The sequence below is a fragment of the Montipora foliosa genome, chromosome 3, assembly GCF_036669935.1.
Source record: "Montipora foliosa isolate CH-2021 chromosome 3, ASM3666993v2, whole genome shotgun sequence".
Classification (NCBI taxonomy): domain Eukaryota; kingdom Metazoa; phylum Cnidaria; class Anthozoa; order Scleractinia; family Acroporidae; genus Montipora; species Montipora foliosa.
Window position 1 is genome coordinate 60,658,875 of NC_090871.1, and position 20,000 is coordinate 60,678,874.

The 20,000-nt window shown below is 39.7% G+C and overlaps 1 protein-coding gene and 1 pseudogene across 1 annotated transcript in view; one reads left to right on the top strand and one right to left on the bottom strand.

The window, feature by feature from the left end:
- Nucleotides 1-2,994: 2,994 nt before the first annotated feature.
- On the bottom strand, nt 2,995-4,235 carry LOC137996190 (uncharacterized; annotated as a pseudogene).
- Nucleotides 4,236-8,876: 4,641 nt separating this feature from the next.
- LOC137997857 (uncharacterized) overlaps nt 8,877-20,000 on the top strand; it is a 15,937-nt gene continuing 4,813 nt past the window's right edge. The window contains exons 1-3 of the mRNA XM_068844156.1: nt 8,877-9,014; nt 16,541-16,908; nt 17,817-17,864. Coding sequence (XP_068700257.1) covers nt 16,554-16,908; nt 17,817-17,864 — 403 coding nt within the window. The 5' untranslated portion in view covers nt 8,877-9,014; nt 16,541-16,553. The remainder of the gene's footprint in view (nt 9,015-16,540; nt 16,909-17,816; nt 17,865-20,000) is intronic.

The window sequence follows — 20,000 nt, forward strand, 5'->3', positions numbered from 1 at the left end:
ACGTATGCGCAACAACAATAGTAGGCACTGCCCTTAATCCCAAATATCTAATACTGCAAGCTCGTCACGCGTGTCCCAGTATTGCCGGATGCTGTATGGAACCTGTTGCTTTGTTTTTTTGCCACCCAATCATAGCGTACAGCCTATGAAGCTTGCTTGCTTTATTTTCCTGGAGTTCTGCGTACCTTGTTTCCGAGATTAAGTAGACACTAGTTGATGAAAGAATTTGCACGCCGTGCCGCAATCGACTGTTAGTATTTGGCAGCCATCAATCGCTGATAAGGCACTTTAACATTTGTTTCAGAAAACAAGACACCATCAACTACTTGCCTTGACACGTACCTGTTGCTGAGAATTAGAATTTCTAAGTGCACTGCAAACTGCAGCAGAGATTCTTGCTACCATGTCATCGTTGGAAGCCATGTTGCATGGAGAGAGAAATCGAAGCATGCAATGCACTGTAGGGAATGAGCGGGAAAACGGGCCACGTGGTCACGTCCATACCAAGGTAAATAACCAATTAGGTAAATAACCAATTTTGTGCTAAATAACCAATTTGCAATTTGCAGTCACTGGAAAAAAAAAAATCAAGTTTTGGTTATCTCTAAAAAATAACCAAATAACCATTTTTTCGATTTTGGTTATTTAGCAAATAACCACTTTGCAGTTTTGGTTATAGCAAATAACCAATTTTCAGTTTTGGTTATTTAGCAAATAACCCATTTTCAGTTTTGGTTATTTAGCAAATAACCACACTCATTCTTGGTTAGTTTGTTAAATAACCAATGTCTCCTTTTTGGTTATTTAGAAATAACCAAACTGCAATGTGGTTATTTACATATAACCATACTTGTTTTGGTTATATACAAATAACCACTCTAAATAATAAAAATTCGCTCGCCGAAACATTTTCTTCTGGGGTTATCGTTAGGTCGACTTGTGGCAAGTCTATTGGCTTTCAAGTAGGGGGCGGAGTTGTTCAGCAGTCTGTGAACTGCACGCGAAATCTTTAAGCTCGCCAAATTACAACTTCTCGGACCTCCTGTCCCGACGGGTTTAAGATAGCGCTTCCAATTTGTCAGTTCTAATAGATGATTGTACTACCCCAAATAAAGTGTGAGAAATTTTTCGTTTGTTTTCGGAAACTAATTTTATGGCACTTTTTCTGCCCAAATTTAAGTATGAGATGAGAGTTTCAAGTTTTGAAACTTGGGGGCGTGATATTTCCTTCCATTTTTTACATATCAAAAAATTCCTCTCACAGGGTATTGGAGTGCATTCATCTGTGACTAAGTCCCTGTTTACAAGCAGGTAGGGTAACCCTACAGCTAGGGTTACTCTAGCAGGAGGGTCAAACATAGACCAGGTTACAAGCAAAATTTCACAGGTAGGGTTACCCTACCACGATCAATTTACCCCCAGCGGACTGGAAGCATATACAGGCGCAAATGGCAGCCGCTTCTAAGCAGTCCATGCATGCTGGTGGTACTCATTTTACCGACCTCGGAAGGATGGAAAGCTGAGTGAACTTTAGCGGGAAAGAAGGTCGCCAAATATTCCACTCTCGGCAGAACCGGGAATGGAACCCGGGACCTTAGGGTTGGAAGGCAGAGATCTTACCACTGCGCCAACCCAGAAATGTGTGAGTGCTAGGGTAACCTAGCACTAGGGTTACCCTACCTGCTTGTAAACAGGGCCTAAGGTGCAACAAAGTGTGGCTACTTTCGCCATAAAATAAAGGGGCAGGAGCTTCTGCAGCTGACTCGGTCGTTCTGAAAAAAAAAGGCAATATTAAACCAAAAAAACTAAAACTTCATTCAAATAATTCAATCTATTAGCTTTAACATGATATATAGTTTGACCCTACACAAAAAATAGCGGCTGGACAATTTCATTTTTCTGCAGGAACCTCGTTTTCCGAGAGAGATCTTTTCCATATCTTCGTACCGTTTGATATGAAAAAGATCTCTCCCGGTATAACACAGTGCCACTCGACATTACTAACCTCCTTTATTTTCTCCTTTTGTTTTCCTTTATCGAGACCTTATATACCAGTCAAATTGAAGCTTCAACATCCCCCCCCCCCCCCTTCGTGGGCATACCCCGGACATTTGACTCCTTTTCCTGCCCAGGGGGAGGGAATTTGATTATCTTAGTCTTCCCGGGGGCGGGGCGTTTGATCATCACTCACAGAGGGTGGGGAAAATAAATCATGGTGGCATTCAAAGGTAAAGATTCCGCATTCGTGGCTGATTGGTTGAAAAGCAAAGGCCTACACAAACTTTATTGCGTATTTGAAGGTATTAAGAACCAATTTATATTATCTTTGAATATATAAATATATTAAATTGTATTTACAATATAAACAATAATTCAATACAATACCGACGTCGCCGGATACGATTTATAGAGGTCAATTGCTTTGACCGACCCGGTGTATTTATGAATATTTTAATACATTTGCGACGATTGATATGTAGGTGTATAAAAAATGGAATGAATGTATGGAATGTATTCAAGTGTCGTTGCATGAAACTCCGTAGAATCAATGCATTCAGTTTATAAAAAACCTGGTAATTTTCACGGAGGTGGGGGGCATTTGATCACCTGAAATGGACCTATGATGAGGCATTTGAACACCGCGTTTTACTGATTGCGGGTGGTGGGAATGATACGCTAAGTACTGATCAGTGTGAGTGGGGCTTCATGTATACGCTGATGGTGAGGCGGCCGTCCGTTTTTCTTGAAACTGCGGTGTCAAGGAAAGCGAGTTTGTAGTCGTTCTGTCTCCATTGTAAAGCGAACGGAAGGCTGCTGGTTGTTCAGATGCTGTAAGAATCTATCAACGTTTCCGCGATCCAGGATGGTGAAAGTGTCGTCAACGTAGGGTTTCCAGATCCTAGGTTTGAAGGTCGAAGTAATTGCCTGTTGTTCGAAACTGTCCATGTGTAGGCTAGCAATAACAGCGGAGACGGGCTTCCCATGGCTGCTCCTTCAAATTAATTGTTCGTAAATTGATCCGTTATACTGGAAGTATGTGGATCTCAATACAAAATCCAGCAGGTCAGCGATCTGAGCAGGTGCTAGTGTCGTGCGGTCCGTACTGGGGTCGTCTTCTAGTTTTTGTAGCGCTGTCTGTACAGCCGCGTCGATAGGAACGTTGGTAAACAGCGACTCTACGTCGAAAGACACCATGATTTCGTTGTCTAGGATGGTATCTCTGCTAATGGTAGATACGAAGTGAGCTGAATTAGTCACCGTGAATTAAACCAGAGTTACCTGTTAAAGGAAATAAGATGTTAGCTAAGTAAGCAGATAAATGATCTGCGAAGGTGTGAACGCAGGACACAATAGGTCTTAAGGATACATCGGCCTCGTGAATCTTTGGTAAACCGTAGATTCTAGGCGGCTGTTTGTGTGGAGGTCTTATTTTGTTGTAAACGGATAGATATCCGCTTCGCTTCAAGGTTAGTAGCTTTTCGGATAACCTTCCGGGTCAGACGGTCTTTCGGGTCTTTGTTGAGCAGCTGATACGGTCCGTTCTCGATAAGGGTAGACATCTTAGTATGGTAGGTGTCGGTATCCATGACTACGCTGGCGCGCCCTTTGTCCGATGGACTCGTCCTCTTTTAAGCGTTTAAGGGCGTCTTGCATTTCCTTCGTGATGTTGGGCTCTGGTAGTCTGCCTGTTGAAGGATATTATTAACAGCTCTCCTGACAGTGTCTGCTTGTTCGGAGTCGAGTTGTCTGGTGGCTGATTCGACCTTGGCGATAATCTCCGTGGCAGCAATGTACGCAGGAGTTACGGCAAAGTTCAGTCCTTTCTCAGCAGGGCTATCGGGCATCGTCGAGGGACCTAGAAGATAAATTAATTACCCAGTTAGTTTTGTCAACATACCAATTGGTGAGGTAGCCCCCTGTTTCTCGCGAACAAGTTTATCAAATTTCTTCTTATGTCTTTGGTGGTGTTAAAGACTCGTTGGGTGTTGGTCTTGATCTGTTCTATTAACCTATTGGCGTCGTTTGTCGAGAAAGCGGATGTTATACTCTGTGCTGTGGATTCTGCTTTCCTTCTTCTCGGCGAGACTGGAAGACCTATGCAAGATAGAATCATAGAACGTGAGCGAGACATCCGACTTGCCCGTACCCAGACCTCCGCCGTTTCCGAACACGCAAACATTAGCGGACGCAACCCGCTTTGGAACGAAGTAAAGTTTATTGATCGTGATTCTCATTGGTACACACGCAGGGTCAAAGAGGCAATTCATAATAAGACTTTACTCTAACAAAATCAACTGGGATGGTCGAATAGAAATTCCGAAAGCATGGATGCCCACGATCAAGAAAAACAACAACAGGAGAACCGTACGACAGCGGACCGAAGGAACAATACACCGAAACAGCGGGGATCGAAATGCCCCAATCACAGCTGCTGAAAACCAACCAATTACACCCCTCCCCCGGGTGTTGGGCAAACTGCTAGAACAAAAATCTCACGTATATGTCTTCAAAATGGCAGCATACAGCCAACGTGTGTTTCTACTCAGGTGACCAGAAGTCATGTTGGCTTAAAAAGACAGACTTTGAATAAATTACTCAAGTTCAATTTCGAAAACAACATTTTCATCTTGTACATGGCTGTGGTTTCTTTGCATTGCTTATCGACGTCAATTGAAAAAAAAAAACTAGAATGATTTGTCATTTTTAAAACTGTTGCTGTTTTTTGTGCACAACCCCAACTGCAAATTAGAAAATTGTTTCATGTGTTTATAAAAAAGCCTCACTTAATATATCAATGTAACACATTTGAGGATATCAGCTACAGGAGGAACTATTGTAAGAGCAACACAAAAAAACAGATTGGATCAAAACACCAGGCCTGTTATCACAAGATGGAATGTTGAAAATGAAATCATCAAAAACGAAGATCACAAACATAGAAAACAAAGACCTTCCAGAGAAAATGATTTCATGCACCCAACAGTAAAGAACAAAACACACCAGTCCTACTATTTCCCTCTTGTTTACAATGGCTACTGAGTCTTTTCAGGTGAATTTTCATAGGGACATTATTTTCCACATACTAGCCTACAAAGTATCACAAGTCTGTAGTTTTCAAAGAAATTTCTGTTATTGGATTGACAAGCGATCCTTCAAATTTGAGCTAAATATTTTTATGTCTGAGTGATTTTGCAACAGTCACTGACTAGCCCTTCATGACAAGTTTCAGTTGCGCTCAATTTTCGTAATCTAACAACTTTCAGCAATGTGTTATCGACAGTTTCTGACATAACAGCAAGGTCAGCATGACTATCATCATCATCGTTATCATTATTGCCGGTAAACTACAGTAACTTCCTGTTTAAAAAAGCACATTGATCACTTCACTTTTGTGCATCTTCAACTTGTGAGCCAGCCACATTGAGTAGTTTATCACTGGAAAAAAGAAGCAGAACAAAGTTGGACAGATAGTTAGCAATACTCATTAAGGAAATGTTAGTTTCACAGTCTTCCCGAGCGCGATCAAGCGGCTGAATATAAAAGATGTCCACGATCGAGACTAAGTGTTTTGAATTCGCTTACGTTGGCATTAGCTTCGCCTTATCGGCTGGAAATTTGACGAGGAAAAAGCGCTAGCCGTAAGTTTATATTCTTGAAGTTATATACATTTTTTTCCTAGTGAGTAAAATCAACAATCACGACGGAAGTTTGTACTTTTCTCATGTAAACGCTTATGAAATTCTTGAAACAGTCGCTGGGAACGAGGAAATCGACGAAATCTTCCAGTTTACAGCGAACGAGCAACCGGTCGAGGTTAAGGATAGATTGAAAGCGACAAATATTCCATTGAAAGCAAACAGCCGCCAATAAACAGAAAGCCCGCAAAATGCTCGACTTGCAGGGGACTGAGTCCGCCACAATTTTCCAATGGTAATTCTCCTTTGAATTTATTTCCTTTATGATTTTAGTCTCTTCTCTTCCTCAAGCTTACAGCCTTCGAGGAGTAGTTCTTTATTCAAGCATTTCCTTCCTTTATCATTTTAGACTTTTTCTTCCCTCTGGCTTACAGGCCGCACACCCGAACCTTAGAGGTGAAGTTATCTACTTAAGCACTTTTTTTCCTTTATAATTTTAGTCTCTTCTCTTCCTCTGGCTTACAGGCGGCACACCCGAGCCTTGGAGGAGAAGTTATCTATTTACGCAGTTTTCTTCTTTATCATTTTAGTCTCTTCTCTTCCTCTGGATTACAGGCGGCACGCCCAAGCCTTGGAGGTAAAGTTATCTATTTAAGCAGTTTTCAACTGAAGCTCTGATCCTCGCAGTTTTTGAACGCATCTTTTGCAATTGCGTAGAGAAGCCTGAAAAATTCAGGACTTCAACGGGGTTTGAACCCGTGACCTCGCGATACCGGTGCAACGCTCTAACCAACTGAGCTATGAAGCCACTGACGTTGGGAGCTGGTCATTTGTGGGTTCTAATGTTCCGTGAGGAATGAATCAATGATGAAATGATATATGAAATGGATCATATGTGAGTGCTGAGTGCGGATATGAATTCAAGTGAAGCTCTGATCCTCGCAGTTGTGAACGCAACTTTGCAACGGGTTCAAACCCGTTGATTTCTCGTGTCGACACCATCTTTGTATCGCAAGCAAGCAAGTAAGTATTTCAGTCGCCAGCAATACTGGCAATACGTCCCCAGAAAATACGTTAAACCAACTGACGAAAACAAGGCACATTTCTTTTAACGAGAACATTCCTTGCCACTACAATAAAACACAAGAAAAAAGACATGTTGTGTTTAAACCCGCCTGAAAGAAAGAAAAACACCCGTGAATAGAATGTCCACTGCAATACTCAAAAACCTATCGATGAGCTCTCGGCGGACACGGCATGAAGTTAAAGTCTAAAAGTCTATTTAATTTAAACAAGTGTATAATTCACTTTAAACAAAAGATTCCATGTGGAAGAGGAGGATAGACGATTTCAAGGGCAGTTCAGCTTCTATTAAACGCCTGGTTTATTAATAAGTTGAAACGGGTGAAATTTGACATATATGGGCCTCTGATTTTGAAACAATTCAATAGCAAAAACTGTAACAGTCGCACACGTAAATGTACCAGATCATGAGAGGAAATTAACGCTCGTGTTAATCGAAGTTAACGCGGCTTAAGTTAACGTGAATAAAGCAAAGCTATGATCCTCGTAGTTATGGACTCAATTTTAGCAATTGCGCAGGAAAGCCTGAAAATTTCAGGACTTCAACGGGGTTTGAACCCGTGACCTCGCGATACCGGTACGACTTGCTTATCAACTAAGCTATGAAGCCACTGACGTTGGGAGCCATTGATTTGTGGGTTCCATAACTGCGAGGATCATAGCTTTACTTGATTTCATATCCGTAGTTGATTTATTTCATATGTCATCAGTTTCGTTCATTGATTCATTCCTCACGAGGTCACGGGTTCAAACCCCGTTGAAGTCCTGAATTTTTCAGGCTTCTCTACGCAATTGCTAAAACTGCGTCCATAACTGCGAGGATCATAGCTTACTTGATTTTGAGCTGGTTTTTTAACTGATTGCTGTGAAATGATACCGGCCAAAATTGTGATTCTTAGCTAAGAAAAGACGCGCTTGTTAACTAATGACCGAGATCTAAGTTCTTCAAAAGTTACTGGTCGCTGAGAATGGGCTAAAATTTTTAAATGATCGGCTAGAAATTGACTCGATTCTCGAGTCTCCCACAGGTTCGACCAACGTTGGTGAACTGGGACATCCTTTATCTTTAAACAATTACTTATCATTCTCGTTGTTTATCTTAATTATCGTTTCTAAATTATTGGGTGTTATAAACATTAGGTATTATAGAGAAGGACATAAGTCACTCGTAAGAACCGACTGTAAGTCACTCGCTCATAGCGCAGTGGTTAAAGTGTCCAATTGTTATATTTGCAGGGTTATCGGTGGGACTCCTTCCAAGATTCAAGATTTTTTTAAATACGATTTCATCATTCAAATGATTTTAAAAGAGCCAAGGCTGTAATTCCTCTTTATAATTTTTATTTTTTAGTTCTCCCTCTGACGTTTCAGCACGGGTGCTTCTAACATTTTTGTAGGTGCACTTTTTTATATTTATTCAAACGCGCCATTCACCAAACGTTATGAATCCCTCAAAGGAAGAATAAAGTTACAATGTAATTAGAGGTTTGGATCTTGGCTTGTCTTTCTCTGCGTTTGGTACGAGATTATGGAACTTTCTACACCCCGACTGGCGTAAGCTCACGAAAAGAGCATTTAGAAGAAAAATCATAAGCTGCTTCTCACTATACTTGAGATTGAGCACTATTATTTTGACGCACATTCTCTGATATTGAATTTCAACACAAGTAATTATTGTACCTTACAGCTATAAACTTCGCTTGCAGCCGTATATCTCCTCTTTACTTTCCAGTTTGCTTTGCTCTTGTTCTTGATTATGTGTGTGTTAAGTTAACTTAATTAATATCTTTTAATAATTATTATCTTCTTGGAAATGGTATCTTTTAGCTTCAAATGTTTAGTGTTTATCTATTACTAATACAACTACAATGTTCATTTATTTATTACTAATACCCGTCAAGATACGCAGGTACGTAAACTCTATGTTTTTCAGTAAAGTCTCGTCTTGTCTTGTCTTATCAGCGGTACCAGTGTCTTCCACGCCCAAATATCGCTGTGGGATTTGGAACTTTACCGACAGAAAAAAAATTAACTAAAAGAAAGAATACTAAATTCGAACACCCGCCTTGACTTACATGTATCTACATGTGGTAGTCATGCGTTCAACCGCTCTGTGTTGTCCAATCGTAATACAACTTTAAAGCAAACAGCGTGTCAGCCACTTGCACAAATTATCTCAGATGCTGTAAGAATAACAAATTAAGATTAATATATACTTTGAAAGAATCTCGTTTTCCATACCAACGCTAAACGACTTGGACCAGAGATATCGGAGGCACCCAGCGAATTGTAAAGGTTAGCAGACTAAAACGAGACACAATGTTGCGATTGATCACTACCTTTTAATTTAAATAGGTACATTTTAGGAGTCTTAGACGTCTTCACTTTTTATTCTTAATTCTGTTTACTATATATAGTAGTAATGAGGTGATTAGAGAAATGCGTTCGACCAAAAGGGGAAAAGTACCTTTTAAGGGTTAAAATTTAAAATTTTAAAGTTATCTCAGTACCTTCCAGGTTATAAGCCGGATAAATATGAGGAGGCAGTTTTGTTAATTGGTACCTTTTGGGATGAAAGTGAATTTGAGCCAGACCCACAAAGGGATATTTATATTAATTTCGGCCAGGATGTGACCACTGTCAATTTTATATTTGCGTCCTCCCTTTCAGGCGCTGGCTAAAAAAAAGAGTCTTTTGAAATTTTGCGAAAATAAAGATGCAAAAAATGGGATAATATAAGGGAGGCAATGATTCCCATGCATTGATGCAACAGAAACCTTCACACCTTAATTTTGAGGTAATTTTGAGTTTTTTTCATGATGCTATTCCCTGCGATGGACTAATCGCCCATCCATGCCTGGTCGCTTAATGCTACAGAAACCAGGATAAGGTCCCATACATTTCGGTTGATGGGCCACTTGCGTCGTATGCAGACTTTTTACCTACCTTATTGTTAACTAGATGCTCCATAAAGCGTACACTGGGTTTAGCCTGTGTGGTACTTGTTACAAAAACAGAAGGCACTGAATTGGGTGGTATTGAACTGCAGGGTTCCCAGTTAATTTTTCTGACAGAGAGGGAACATCATGAAGACCATTTGAGGGTCACCCACATGTTGCGCCGCAGCAAGGCCCTTTGGCTCACACGTTCACACCTTTAATTATTTTGTAATGTCTGTCCCCATTTTGAGGTCGTTTAGTTTCTTAAGCTTTGGTAATAAATTCAGTTTAAAGATAACAAAAAACACGCTCTTGAGTAAGATTCACTCGTTTCTTCTTTAATAAATAGTCTGCAAAAAACTAACTGCAAATTGCTCTGACGGACGTTTTCCAGGATGTCTTGCAGTTGCACTAAGCCAATGTTTATTGCACACACTAAGAAAGGACTGAAGATGTTGTTTCCGCTTCATGAATTCCTCTTCTTGTTAGTCTAATCCGCCGGGATGCCACCAAAAAGTACCGTAAAAGCCAGGAGTTAACAGAAATTGACAAGCCAAAAGACAGATGAAGGAAAATAACAACTTAGTTTACATATATAGCTCTGAATCGAATTCTCATCGAAAGATTTATGATAAATTATCGTAAAAAACACGAAGATTTCTGCAGTCTCTGACTTTTATGATTTTTGTCAAAAGGAAGAAAATTGATCACGTGCTAGGCAACCATAAAGGTGCACGGGAACCTTGAAACTGAATGTTTATCGTTTCGTCGTTCGTCGTTTTCAGAGTAAAAACACGTCTTTGTTTTTTAATTTTGTTTTTAATATTTAACTGAATATTTACACATTTCACCTGTCGGGTCAGGAAGGAAGCCTTCTTGTCGGGTTCCTGAGAACGTATCTATTTTGCTTCAGGGTGAACTATTTACAAAATCGCCAGGTTGAGCGGCCATGTAATTGAAAATCTGAACATCCATGAGATACAAAAACAGACTTGCGAATTATATTATCGCAAATCACAATGCTGACAAGCGCAAAAGCAGAAAGAAATGGTTAATAAATATGAAGTTTGTTACTATCTGAATGTTTTTGGGTTAGCATCCTATTTCACAACACTCAATTACTCACACTCATTGTTATTAAGATATGGGAAAATTGATCGAGTGCCCTTGAGGAGGAGGAAAGTGTAATCGATTCCCGATCCAAACCCGATTTTCAGCAAAGACAGGGTAGGGAGGGTGGGCCGTTCCGCCTTCCCCCTTGGCGGTGATCAGAGCCTGGGGAGAGAGTGAGTGTTCAACGGCATTTATTATTGCTTCTTGGGATCCAGGGTCCTGTGCACCTGCATACCCTTGTGTACGAGATTTGTTATTTTAATGTTTTGGCTTCAAGCTTCGATTTTGAGTATTGTGAATAGAGTAAAGAGATATAGTGTCACGCAAATGATGTAATTTCATGACACTCAAAAGCGTGAGTTTCATGTAAACAATCTTCGCACTAGCAAGTCGTAGCAATAAATTGGATTAACCAGGAAGTTAAAGAAATATTGTTGGCTTCCCAAATAAATTTCATCTTACACTACAATGACAAAATCATTTGTCAGAGAAATAAAAAATTCCTGTCTCCTCGGGTATCACATTTCAACGCACGTATGCAAATTTGTTAACTCATTTTCACCGCGTCCCGATTCCCGCGAATTTTTTCTTCTTTCAAATATAAAGAAAACTATTATTTCTCGTCAAGCGTTGCATCTTTTATGTTCAAATAACCGCTTAAAATAAAGATTTTTTAGCGATCTGTCCGTAGATATTTTTTCATAATTCATATTCTCTGCCAAAATTTGCACAACAATCAAATCACAAAAATAGCAACGCACGCAACAAAAATTTAGTCGCATTTACTCTTCGTCGAATTCGCATGGTTAACACAGATATTTTTAGTTATTGTGAAAATCTTTCTCTATTGGTTAGCAATCATCCTTTCAATTTTTGAGAAGGAGACCGGTCCGCGAATATTTTACGAATTTTTTTTCAATGGGATGTCAAAAGGTCAAGTGGATGTTATTCATCATAGGGCAAGTTCGGGCGATCAAGTTTCGTGTGTGACCCGTTATAAATATTTTTTCACAAAATGTGCCCGAATCGTCAACTATCACCACAGAAGACAAGAACATCATTCCAAAAGCTTATTCTACGCAAAAAGTAGTAGGTTCTGGAGGTAATTTTGAGAGTGGAAATCAAGTTTACGGCAGACCCGGAATAACAAATTCACGAGGCCGCGTTACCTCATTTTGACACCCGAAAATGCTTTACTATTGCCATATAAACTATCCAGTTAAGCTGTCATATTACACAACATGATGAATTCATAAAGGCCACCTTTTCCAGCGAAATATTTTTTGAAACAAACAACATATTTGCTATTAGAGGCAAAAACACCTTCCAATTTCATTACGTGGGTGAAGACAAGAAACTCAATCGTGTCAAATTACCATACGCAATTACAACAAAACAAGCTGCCAACACGCTCCGTGTCAAAAACGCAACTAAACAAATTTCCCACCAGTGTTTAGCACGAAACCTTTACTTGAATTATCAAGCAAAAAATGGGCAACAAGCTTTCTTTCAAATAATTTTTGACTAACAAGAATTAGTGAAATTTCCAATGTTACAGGAAGACTGTGCAGAATTGAGCAAAAAATATGAAATAAGCCAGGCAACAGGTGTTCAATTCCAGCGAATGTCGGTTAAACCCAAAACGTACTAGAGAATGTTCCATTTGATTTCAGTGTTGTACAAAAACACCACACTTGTCCAAGTATTTAGGAACTACAGCTCACTTTGATTAACGGCTCGACGGGCGGACAGAATTATTGTCGAAGTCCATTATCTCGTCGCTTTTAAGATTCCAGGATATGTATTTTTTTCACCGCTCTGTCTTGTTTATCCAATTTACGTTCCCTTCTTTAGCTCCATAAGAGTACATTTTGTTTAAAGATCCTCCAAAAACGCCATTTCCATTTCAATCTCCAAACGCTCATTGCAGGTTAATAAAATATTCTACCGTGTCACAACAATGAGAAATCTACGCCTTTCTACTACCCCTGGAAACCCATCAAGATTACACGCAGAAGACTCTACACACAAAGGAGACCCCTTAGCAGGGGAGGGGGAAGGAAAGACTTTTCATGGACACGGGGTGCAAAGAATGAACACGCGCTTACGAATGGGTCTGGCAACCCAGTAACAAGCTCTTCAAACTATAACTTTTATTGGAATGTGTCGAAGTCCACAAATCAGGATGAAATGGTTTGCAATAACTGCACGAGCTATAAAACAACAAATTCATTTGTGAACACAATGGCCGATGAGCAAATTCGCAAAAACAACTCGGTTACAATTATTTGCGGCACAATGGCCGCCGGAGATAAACTTCTCAAGACATTTATTGGGGGGTGACCAAAAAGCCATGGTCATGTTACTCAATGTCTGTTGGTTGAAACTACTGACTGCCCAGTTCGTGTTTTCTTTTGATTCACCAAGTACAGCATCGAAAGCAAGAAGATTATTGACAACAAAACGTCAATTTGTGTTTGATATCAGCATACACCAGTAAAACTCATACGCCTCTTTAAGACTTAAACAACATTACGACTTACTTCAGTGAAAGGACAGACAGGAATTTCACTTTCCAAGAACATTGAAAGGTAGCTAGAACTTTGAAAACACACAGAAATGTACAGCCCGATTTCTCGTTGGCGTGACAGACAAATTTCAACGGAGTACGTACCTTAAATCAAGGTTGGTATCTGAAAACGAACCCCAGCCCCTGCAAAAATGTTTGGGTCGGCTACAATCCTGGCCAAAAGTACGGGACAGAACACAAAATGGCCGACGCACTGTACATTTTTCTTTTAAACATCTATAAGCAGTCTCCATAACCTTATTGGAGCTCTCATCGTCATTTTCAGAAACCCCCCCCTCCCCCTCGCAATGTTGATAGCTGCTGGGATCCTTCGAACTGTACATAAACACAGCAGGCGTAACAACATTGCGAGGGGAGGGGGGACAGAGAAAGACTTTGAGATATATGTAGGAAATTGTCCCATTATTTTGGCCAGGATTGTAGATTTGCTTGCTACGCAGCACACCCAGCATTTACACATCACACCAACACAAAATTAGGAGCGTTCTCCATTCACTCGAACGCCAATAGGCCATTTCCGAATTATATTTATCTTTTTTCTCAAAGCGAGTCGAGCCCATCCTTTCATATGAAAATAGGATTTTATGCACATGCAAATTATACTCATTTTGACATGAATGGTTGTGCACCAGGTCTCACTTTGATAGGCGCTTAAGGCAACTCGGAAATGGGCTATTACTGTGGTATATCTGATTAACAGCCACATGTTTTTGTAATCTTAATCTGAACTCCATATATGCCTCACCAGTCTGAACTAGACAACCTAAAAATGTGGCTTCATTTTTTAAGTTTAAAGGTATCTCACATTCAACAAAAAAAAATGTGCGTATTATTCGTATTGAAACTAAAATGGCCCAAGTCAAAGAATTTTTATGAGACTGTCTTTCCTTATTCATACCTGTAATTAAAGAAAACTGAGCAGTTTTTGATAAAATCCTCCCTTAAAAGGGTAAACATTAACACCAAAATAAATTTCGCAGCTGATGCACGTGAACTATTTATTTCCTTAGCTTATATAGAATGTATGAGACCATTGCACCGATGTAATTGCTAATTGTTTGTTGTTTCAGATATTATTTTCTCATTCTCGAATTATGGATTTAGCTTTCTGATTGGTTCACTGAATTTAGGTAACTAACCATTGTACTGTGTTTGATTTTACAAGTACTGCATGAGAGATTCATGTATTTGAACTCCGAAGAAAAATATGAAAACATGATTGATCATCGCAGTTATACACGTCACACAACTGAAAAAAATTCAGGCTTGAACGGCATATCTGTGATACCTATGCATGCATGCTTGACCAACTGAGTTATCAAGCCAAATAAGAGCCGATCACGGTGCCATTGTTTGTTGGAATGCGGGAAAGGTCTATTGCATTTCTAAAAAAAATATAACCATGGAAAGATGTCAACGACATGACATATTACGGGCACTTTGAATTAAAAAAGGAGTATATTTCGACATTTTCTCGATACAGTAAACACCCGCATATAAGAACACTGATCTCAGGTTACAGGATGATCGTATTCTTATGTAAGGGGTGCTTAGTAAGAAATCAGCCTGGAAGTCTTCTTAAAATGTTCTTACAATTGGTTTCACAAATACTTCAAATTGTACATAACTATAGGTTTAATTGACGTACAAGCGTTTTGAAAATATATCTCAAAGTTTGCAATGGTCTTGAACACCATAATTACTTTGATCACTCACTGTACTGTACTTCTCCTTAGTCTAATGCCCTTTCCCTTTATATTAAGAACATGTTTATTTGTCAGGCTGAATTTGCTCTTATTTATATGGTGCTTTATTGGCCAAATTTCAGCCGGATGTTCTCAGTCCACTTGTTCTTATATGCAGGTGTTTACTGTATTTGTTTCTTTACTCAATTACGAATGCCTATAGTTAGTATAGTGTGATCGTCCAGGTGAGGGTAGTTCTGGAAACAACTGTTGTTGGTGACTGACGTTTCGGCAACCTGAACGGAAGTCATCTTCAGAGTCAAGTGAATAGTGTTTGTCAGTCGATGATGTTATAAGTCTGGTCCGTTGAAATTTAGCCATGATGGTATTAGCTGAAAGACTTGTCTAAAGTTTGTCTTCAGTCATTGGTCGGTTTCGATCCGTCTATTGTTAGTCAAATTAGTCGGTTTGAGGTTCGTGTATAGTTAGTCACATTAGGTCGGTCTATTAGAAGTCCGTTTGTCGGTTTCGTTTACGTCGTGGGAAAGTCATTGTAAGGTGCCGGTGGTTGTTGACATCTTTTAAGAGGCGTTTGTTCTAAGTTAGTGTAACAGCTTTCCAGAGTCAGTGGTTGAAAATATTTCGTACTGTAGATTAAGCATTGAGCAGTGTCCCAGTCAACGTTGTGGTTTGTCAGTTGATGATGTACAGCAATGTGATTGTTGGCATCACCATTTATCTTGGTTCGTTTGTGGTCATTCAGTCTCGTGTTAAGGTTTCTGCTTGTCTCATCAATGTAGGAAGCCTGGCAGTCGGAGCATTTGATCTTGTAAACTGCTCCCTCTCTGTTGTTGGGTTCGTCCCTGTCTTTGACGTTGTTCAGCAAGTGTTGTAACGTAGTTGTAGGCTTGTGGGCTACACTGATGTTGCAGGGCCCGTGAGATGGTCTCAGAAGTGCCCTTAACGTAAGGTGTAATCACTGTGGTAACAGGTGTCGGGTTCCTGTTCGTTGCGTCAGCTTCGGTAGGTCGGTAAATGTTTCGTCTAATAAAGTCAGTGTTGTAGTTGTTCTTGTGAAAAACACGTTAAAGCTATTCGTTTTCGTCATGCAAACTGTCCAGTGTGTCACAAACTAGTTGTAAACCAATCACTTTCAACGGACCAGACTAATATTGGTCATAATAACGAAGTGACCGCAAGGCTAACCTGCGACCAGGCGTTTGATTTTGGAGAAGGAAATGAGATACATATATGTAGGGAGGGAGGGTATGATCGCAGGTTACCGTAAGGTGAGCTTTCACTGTAATTAAATGCCAGTCATGCGGGAAAACAGTCAACCAAATTTTGGAGCATTCATCCATTACCCGTTTAGCGTTTAACCGCCATTAGAACCTTCAACTTAAACGGGATGCGTTATAATCCTTTCGTGGTCTGGTAACTGCACTGAGCATGAGCCTTGTGTACCCATGAGCTACCTATTTTTTCTCTTTACAGTGAAGCTGAAGCTATGTGTCTGATCACTTTTCTCATCACTCTTGGTGTTACCGTTGTCACCCATGCTACCAAGGATGTAGGCACAGCCAAAGGTCTTAGATTTCTAGGTGTCGGCTACAATATTCTGACAGGAAATCCTGACGGCGGCCAAGTGTCAGTCGGTGGTGTCGACCCAGGTCTGCTCTCCGTGAGAAAGATATTCAAACTAACATGGGATACAAATAAAACTTCCGTTGGTGGACTGTACAGGGTACCAGACCAGGTTGTCTTTGTTCATCGCTCATCCTGCGTCGAAACTACCACAAACGAAGTATTTTCCGGGACCAAGTCATATCAAGATAAACTCAAGGTTGATGTAGCAGCCAGCGGTGAGCTAGGACGTTTTATAATTTAAAACGATTGGTCTTCAAGTATACAAATAGAGTTGACTATAAATTCCATTTCCATGGCAACTCACTTCTTTCCAGTCCACTCAGACCTGTTTTCAATATATTAATGATTTTGATCTCGGAGAAATTGAACCAAGCCAAGAACTCGACCTAACATATTTATACGCTTGCTGGATTGTACAGATGAGGCACCATTGGCAAATACATACTAAACTGATCTGAACTGGAACGCCAAAGATGACCAAAAAGCCTTAATCGTCGGGGAGCTCTGGAGCCTAGTATGTTGCCATGGTAACAAAATTGTCAAGCTCATATTGTGCAACACATCTAGCAGTTAATCAAACACTCTTCTGATAAAAATCGGTTTAGATATATATTTTTCTTCACAATTGATCAAAATTTGGCTGAGTTTATGACGTTATAACTTCGCTTATTTGCATATTTTGAAGACTTGAATGTATCTTGAACAAAAAGACATCTTTGAAATGAAGTAAAGAGCATTTTTTTTTCACATACAGACATTTTTTAATGTTTTACAATGGCTTCGATAGGACAGCACTTTAATCCTCTGAGAAGAAGGCGTGGTGGATTCAAACATTTCCGATCTTTTTTGGAATTATGAAATAAATATCTACCCTGTGAAGATTAAAGATTTCATGAGCTTTTCATTCATAAATTGCAGAAATTCTGATGTGCCAGTTGTGACATGCGGGTTTAGTCCAAATAGTTTTACTTCATGCCAAATACTTGTGATGTTTTTTTCTTTAAGAGAAAGCTTCGGGCTTCGTTAGATGGGAGGAAGGATTCCTCCACAAGCCTCGATGGAGATTTGAATTTAAACAAAGCATAAAATATTTATTGTTTTTATCATTATTAATTTTGCATAGCTGGTTACGACGCAGGATTATGGAGTGTTGCCTTCAGTCTCAGTGCAAGTAAGAACTTATATCAATTTGTCTGACTCTTATCAAACTTCATCAAAACAGTTATCGAACACAAGTTCCATAACAAGTAAGCCTTAAAGGTACTTAAAGTAGGTCATTCACCATAGTGACTTTTAACATCTTCCATTTTAGTTACTAAAACAATGTAACTTTAGTAAAACCGTAGTTTAAAGAAACTAACTTTCTCGCAATGGCAGCTATCAGCCAAAAATATAGTATTTTGTCGGGGGCCTAGGACCTGATAGTTTTCCGTCGAGATTTTGAGTCTTAAAGGAGAACTGAAGGCTGTGTCTTATTATTATCGAAATATAACGTCCTTTACCTAAACAAACAGGAAAAATCCTTTTTCATCTTGAAAGGCCTTGAATTTGCCCAAAATCTTTGGTTGTTTTTCCAATTTGAACGCCCGCCATTTTGTTTGCTTTTCCTTCCGGTTACTTCCAAAAAAGGAATGTCAGCCGCCATGTTGTGACGTCATTGCGCACAAGCAAGCAGCTGGTTTTCACTGAAATCTTCTGTTATCGTTAAGTCTCAACATAGTACTCCGCTTTCTTCGTCGTTAATACACGTAAGTTTATGGCAGAACTTGAACCATATTCTTTCGATCCAATGCGAGAAAGGTCAGGATCGGAGGAAGAGGAAGCAACCGAAAGGGAAGACTCAAGATGGGGAAATACGACTTGGTGCAGCTGTGATTTTTGCTTGAACTGGGAGGCCGGGACAGCAAGAAAAGGAATGCATCTGCTGCCGCGAGATAGAGGAGCTATGAACAAATCTCAGGTGAATTGATTGTATTCAAAAGGCAATAAAAACAACTTGATTACTAAGAGATTCTGTTGGCTGCTTTTGTTTTGTCTGTCATTTCGATTCAATTTGAGAAACTATTCGTTGTGTAATGCAGTATTCTAGCTTTTCGACCGTGTGTTTTCAAAGAGAAGTGCTATAAACTGCCATCGCGGGTCTGAGTGCTGCGATTAATGAACAACATGTACATGTATATGTAAACACATAAGCTCTGTTCGTAGTTTTGCGAATTTTCAAACTTCAATTAAACATCTTTGTGATCGTTGTCGAGTTTATAAAACCCAGCTTGAAGTGCGAATGCCAATCACGAAATAACGTGTCCTAGTTGCTTGCAATCACTGAAATCTCCCGACTAAAGAAAACATAACTTACTCACTGGGCATAAATGGAATCGATGGAGTCGCAAAGTTAACATTTCATCAATTACATGCAATTGTCGCATCGACCGCTGTGGCCAAGACACCTTCAAAACAGGAGGGTTCGAAATGATCCGAACAGATGTGACAGGGCTGGACATTTGGCTAGTTTTTTCTTCTAAATTCGGATGATCCATTCTTCGAGAAGGACTTCATTTTAAAGAGGGAAACGATGAGAGTTCTACTAGAAAAGCCCACAATAGCGCACTGAACCATTTTTCAAGTTTCCCGCATTCAAGCAAGTGAGCGCAATGACGTCACGCATAGCGCCCAAGCCTGCTATAGTACAGCCAAAATGGCGGACTTCCATCGAGTGACCAATACGGATCTTTCTGGCCTCATAAAAACGTCAAAATGTAAGGAACCCCTCAAATACTCGAATGTTTCCTTTAACTAAGTCAGGCACGACAAATTTGGCGAAGGAAAAAATATTTCATTTTTATCTTCAGTTCTCCTTTAAAAAGCAAGTATCAGCCCAAGAACGCTGTTCGAGGTTTTGCTTGAGGGCTTACATAAAATTTCCAAGGACAACTATCAGTCCACGGGCCCGCGAAATAAACGCTGTGACCTGAGTTATGTTTCTTGTAACATTTTAGCGCAAATTCTTATAAAATTTAAATCTTAAAGCCGAGAAAAATAAAATATATCTTATTTGAACTGGGGGTGCACATGAAGTCTTCAGAAAACGGAAAGGAAACGTGGAAACTGACAAGAAGTTCGTTCATTTCGTCTTTATTCTTGATTTATTTTGACATTATCTTTGCTAAGGTATTTACATTATGACTCTCTTTTATTTTGGTAACAACTGTCGTTTGACTGACACGGCTCTCTTGTAAACAAATCTTATGTAATTGAAACAACTCCTCAGTGCGGTTGAGAAATTAACTGTCTGTTTCTGCCCTCTGCC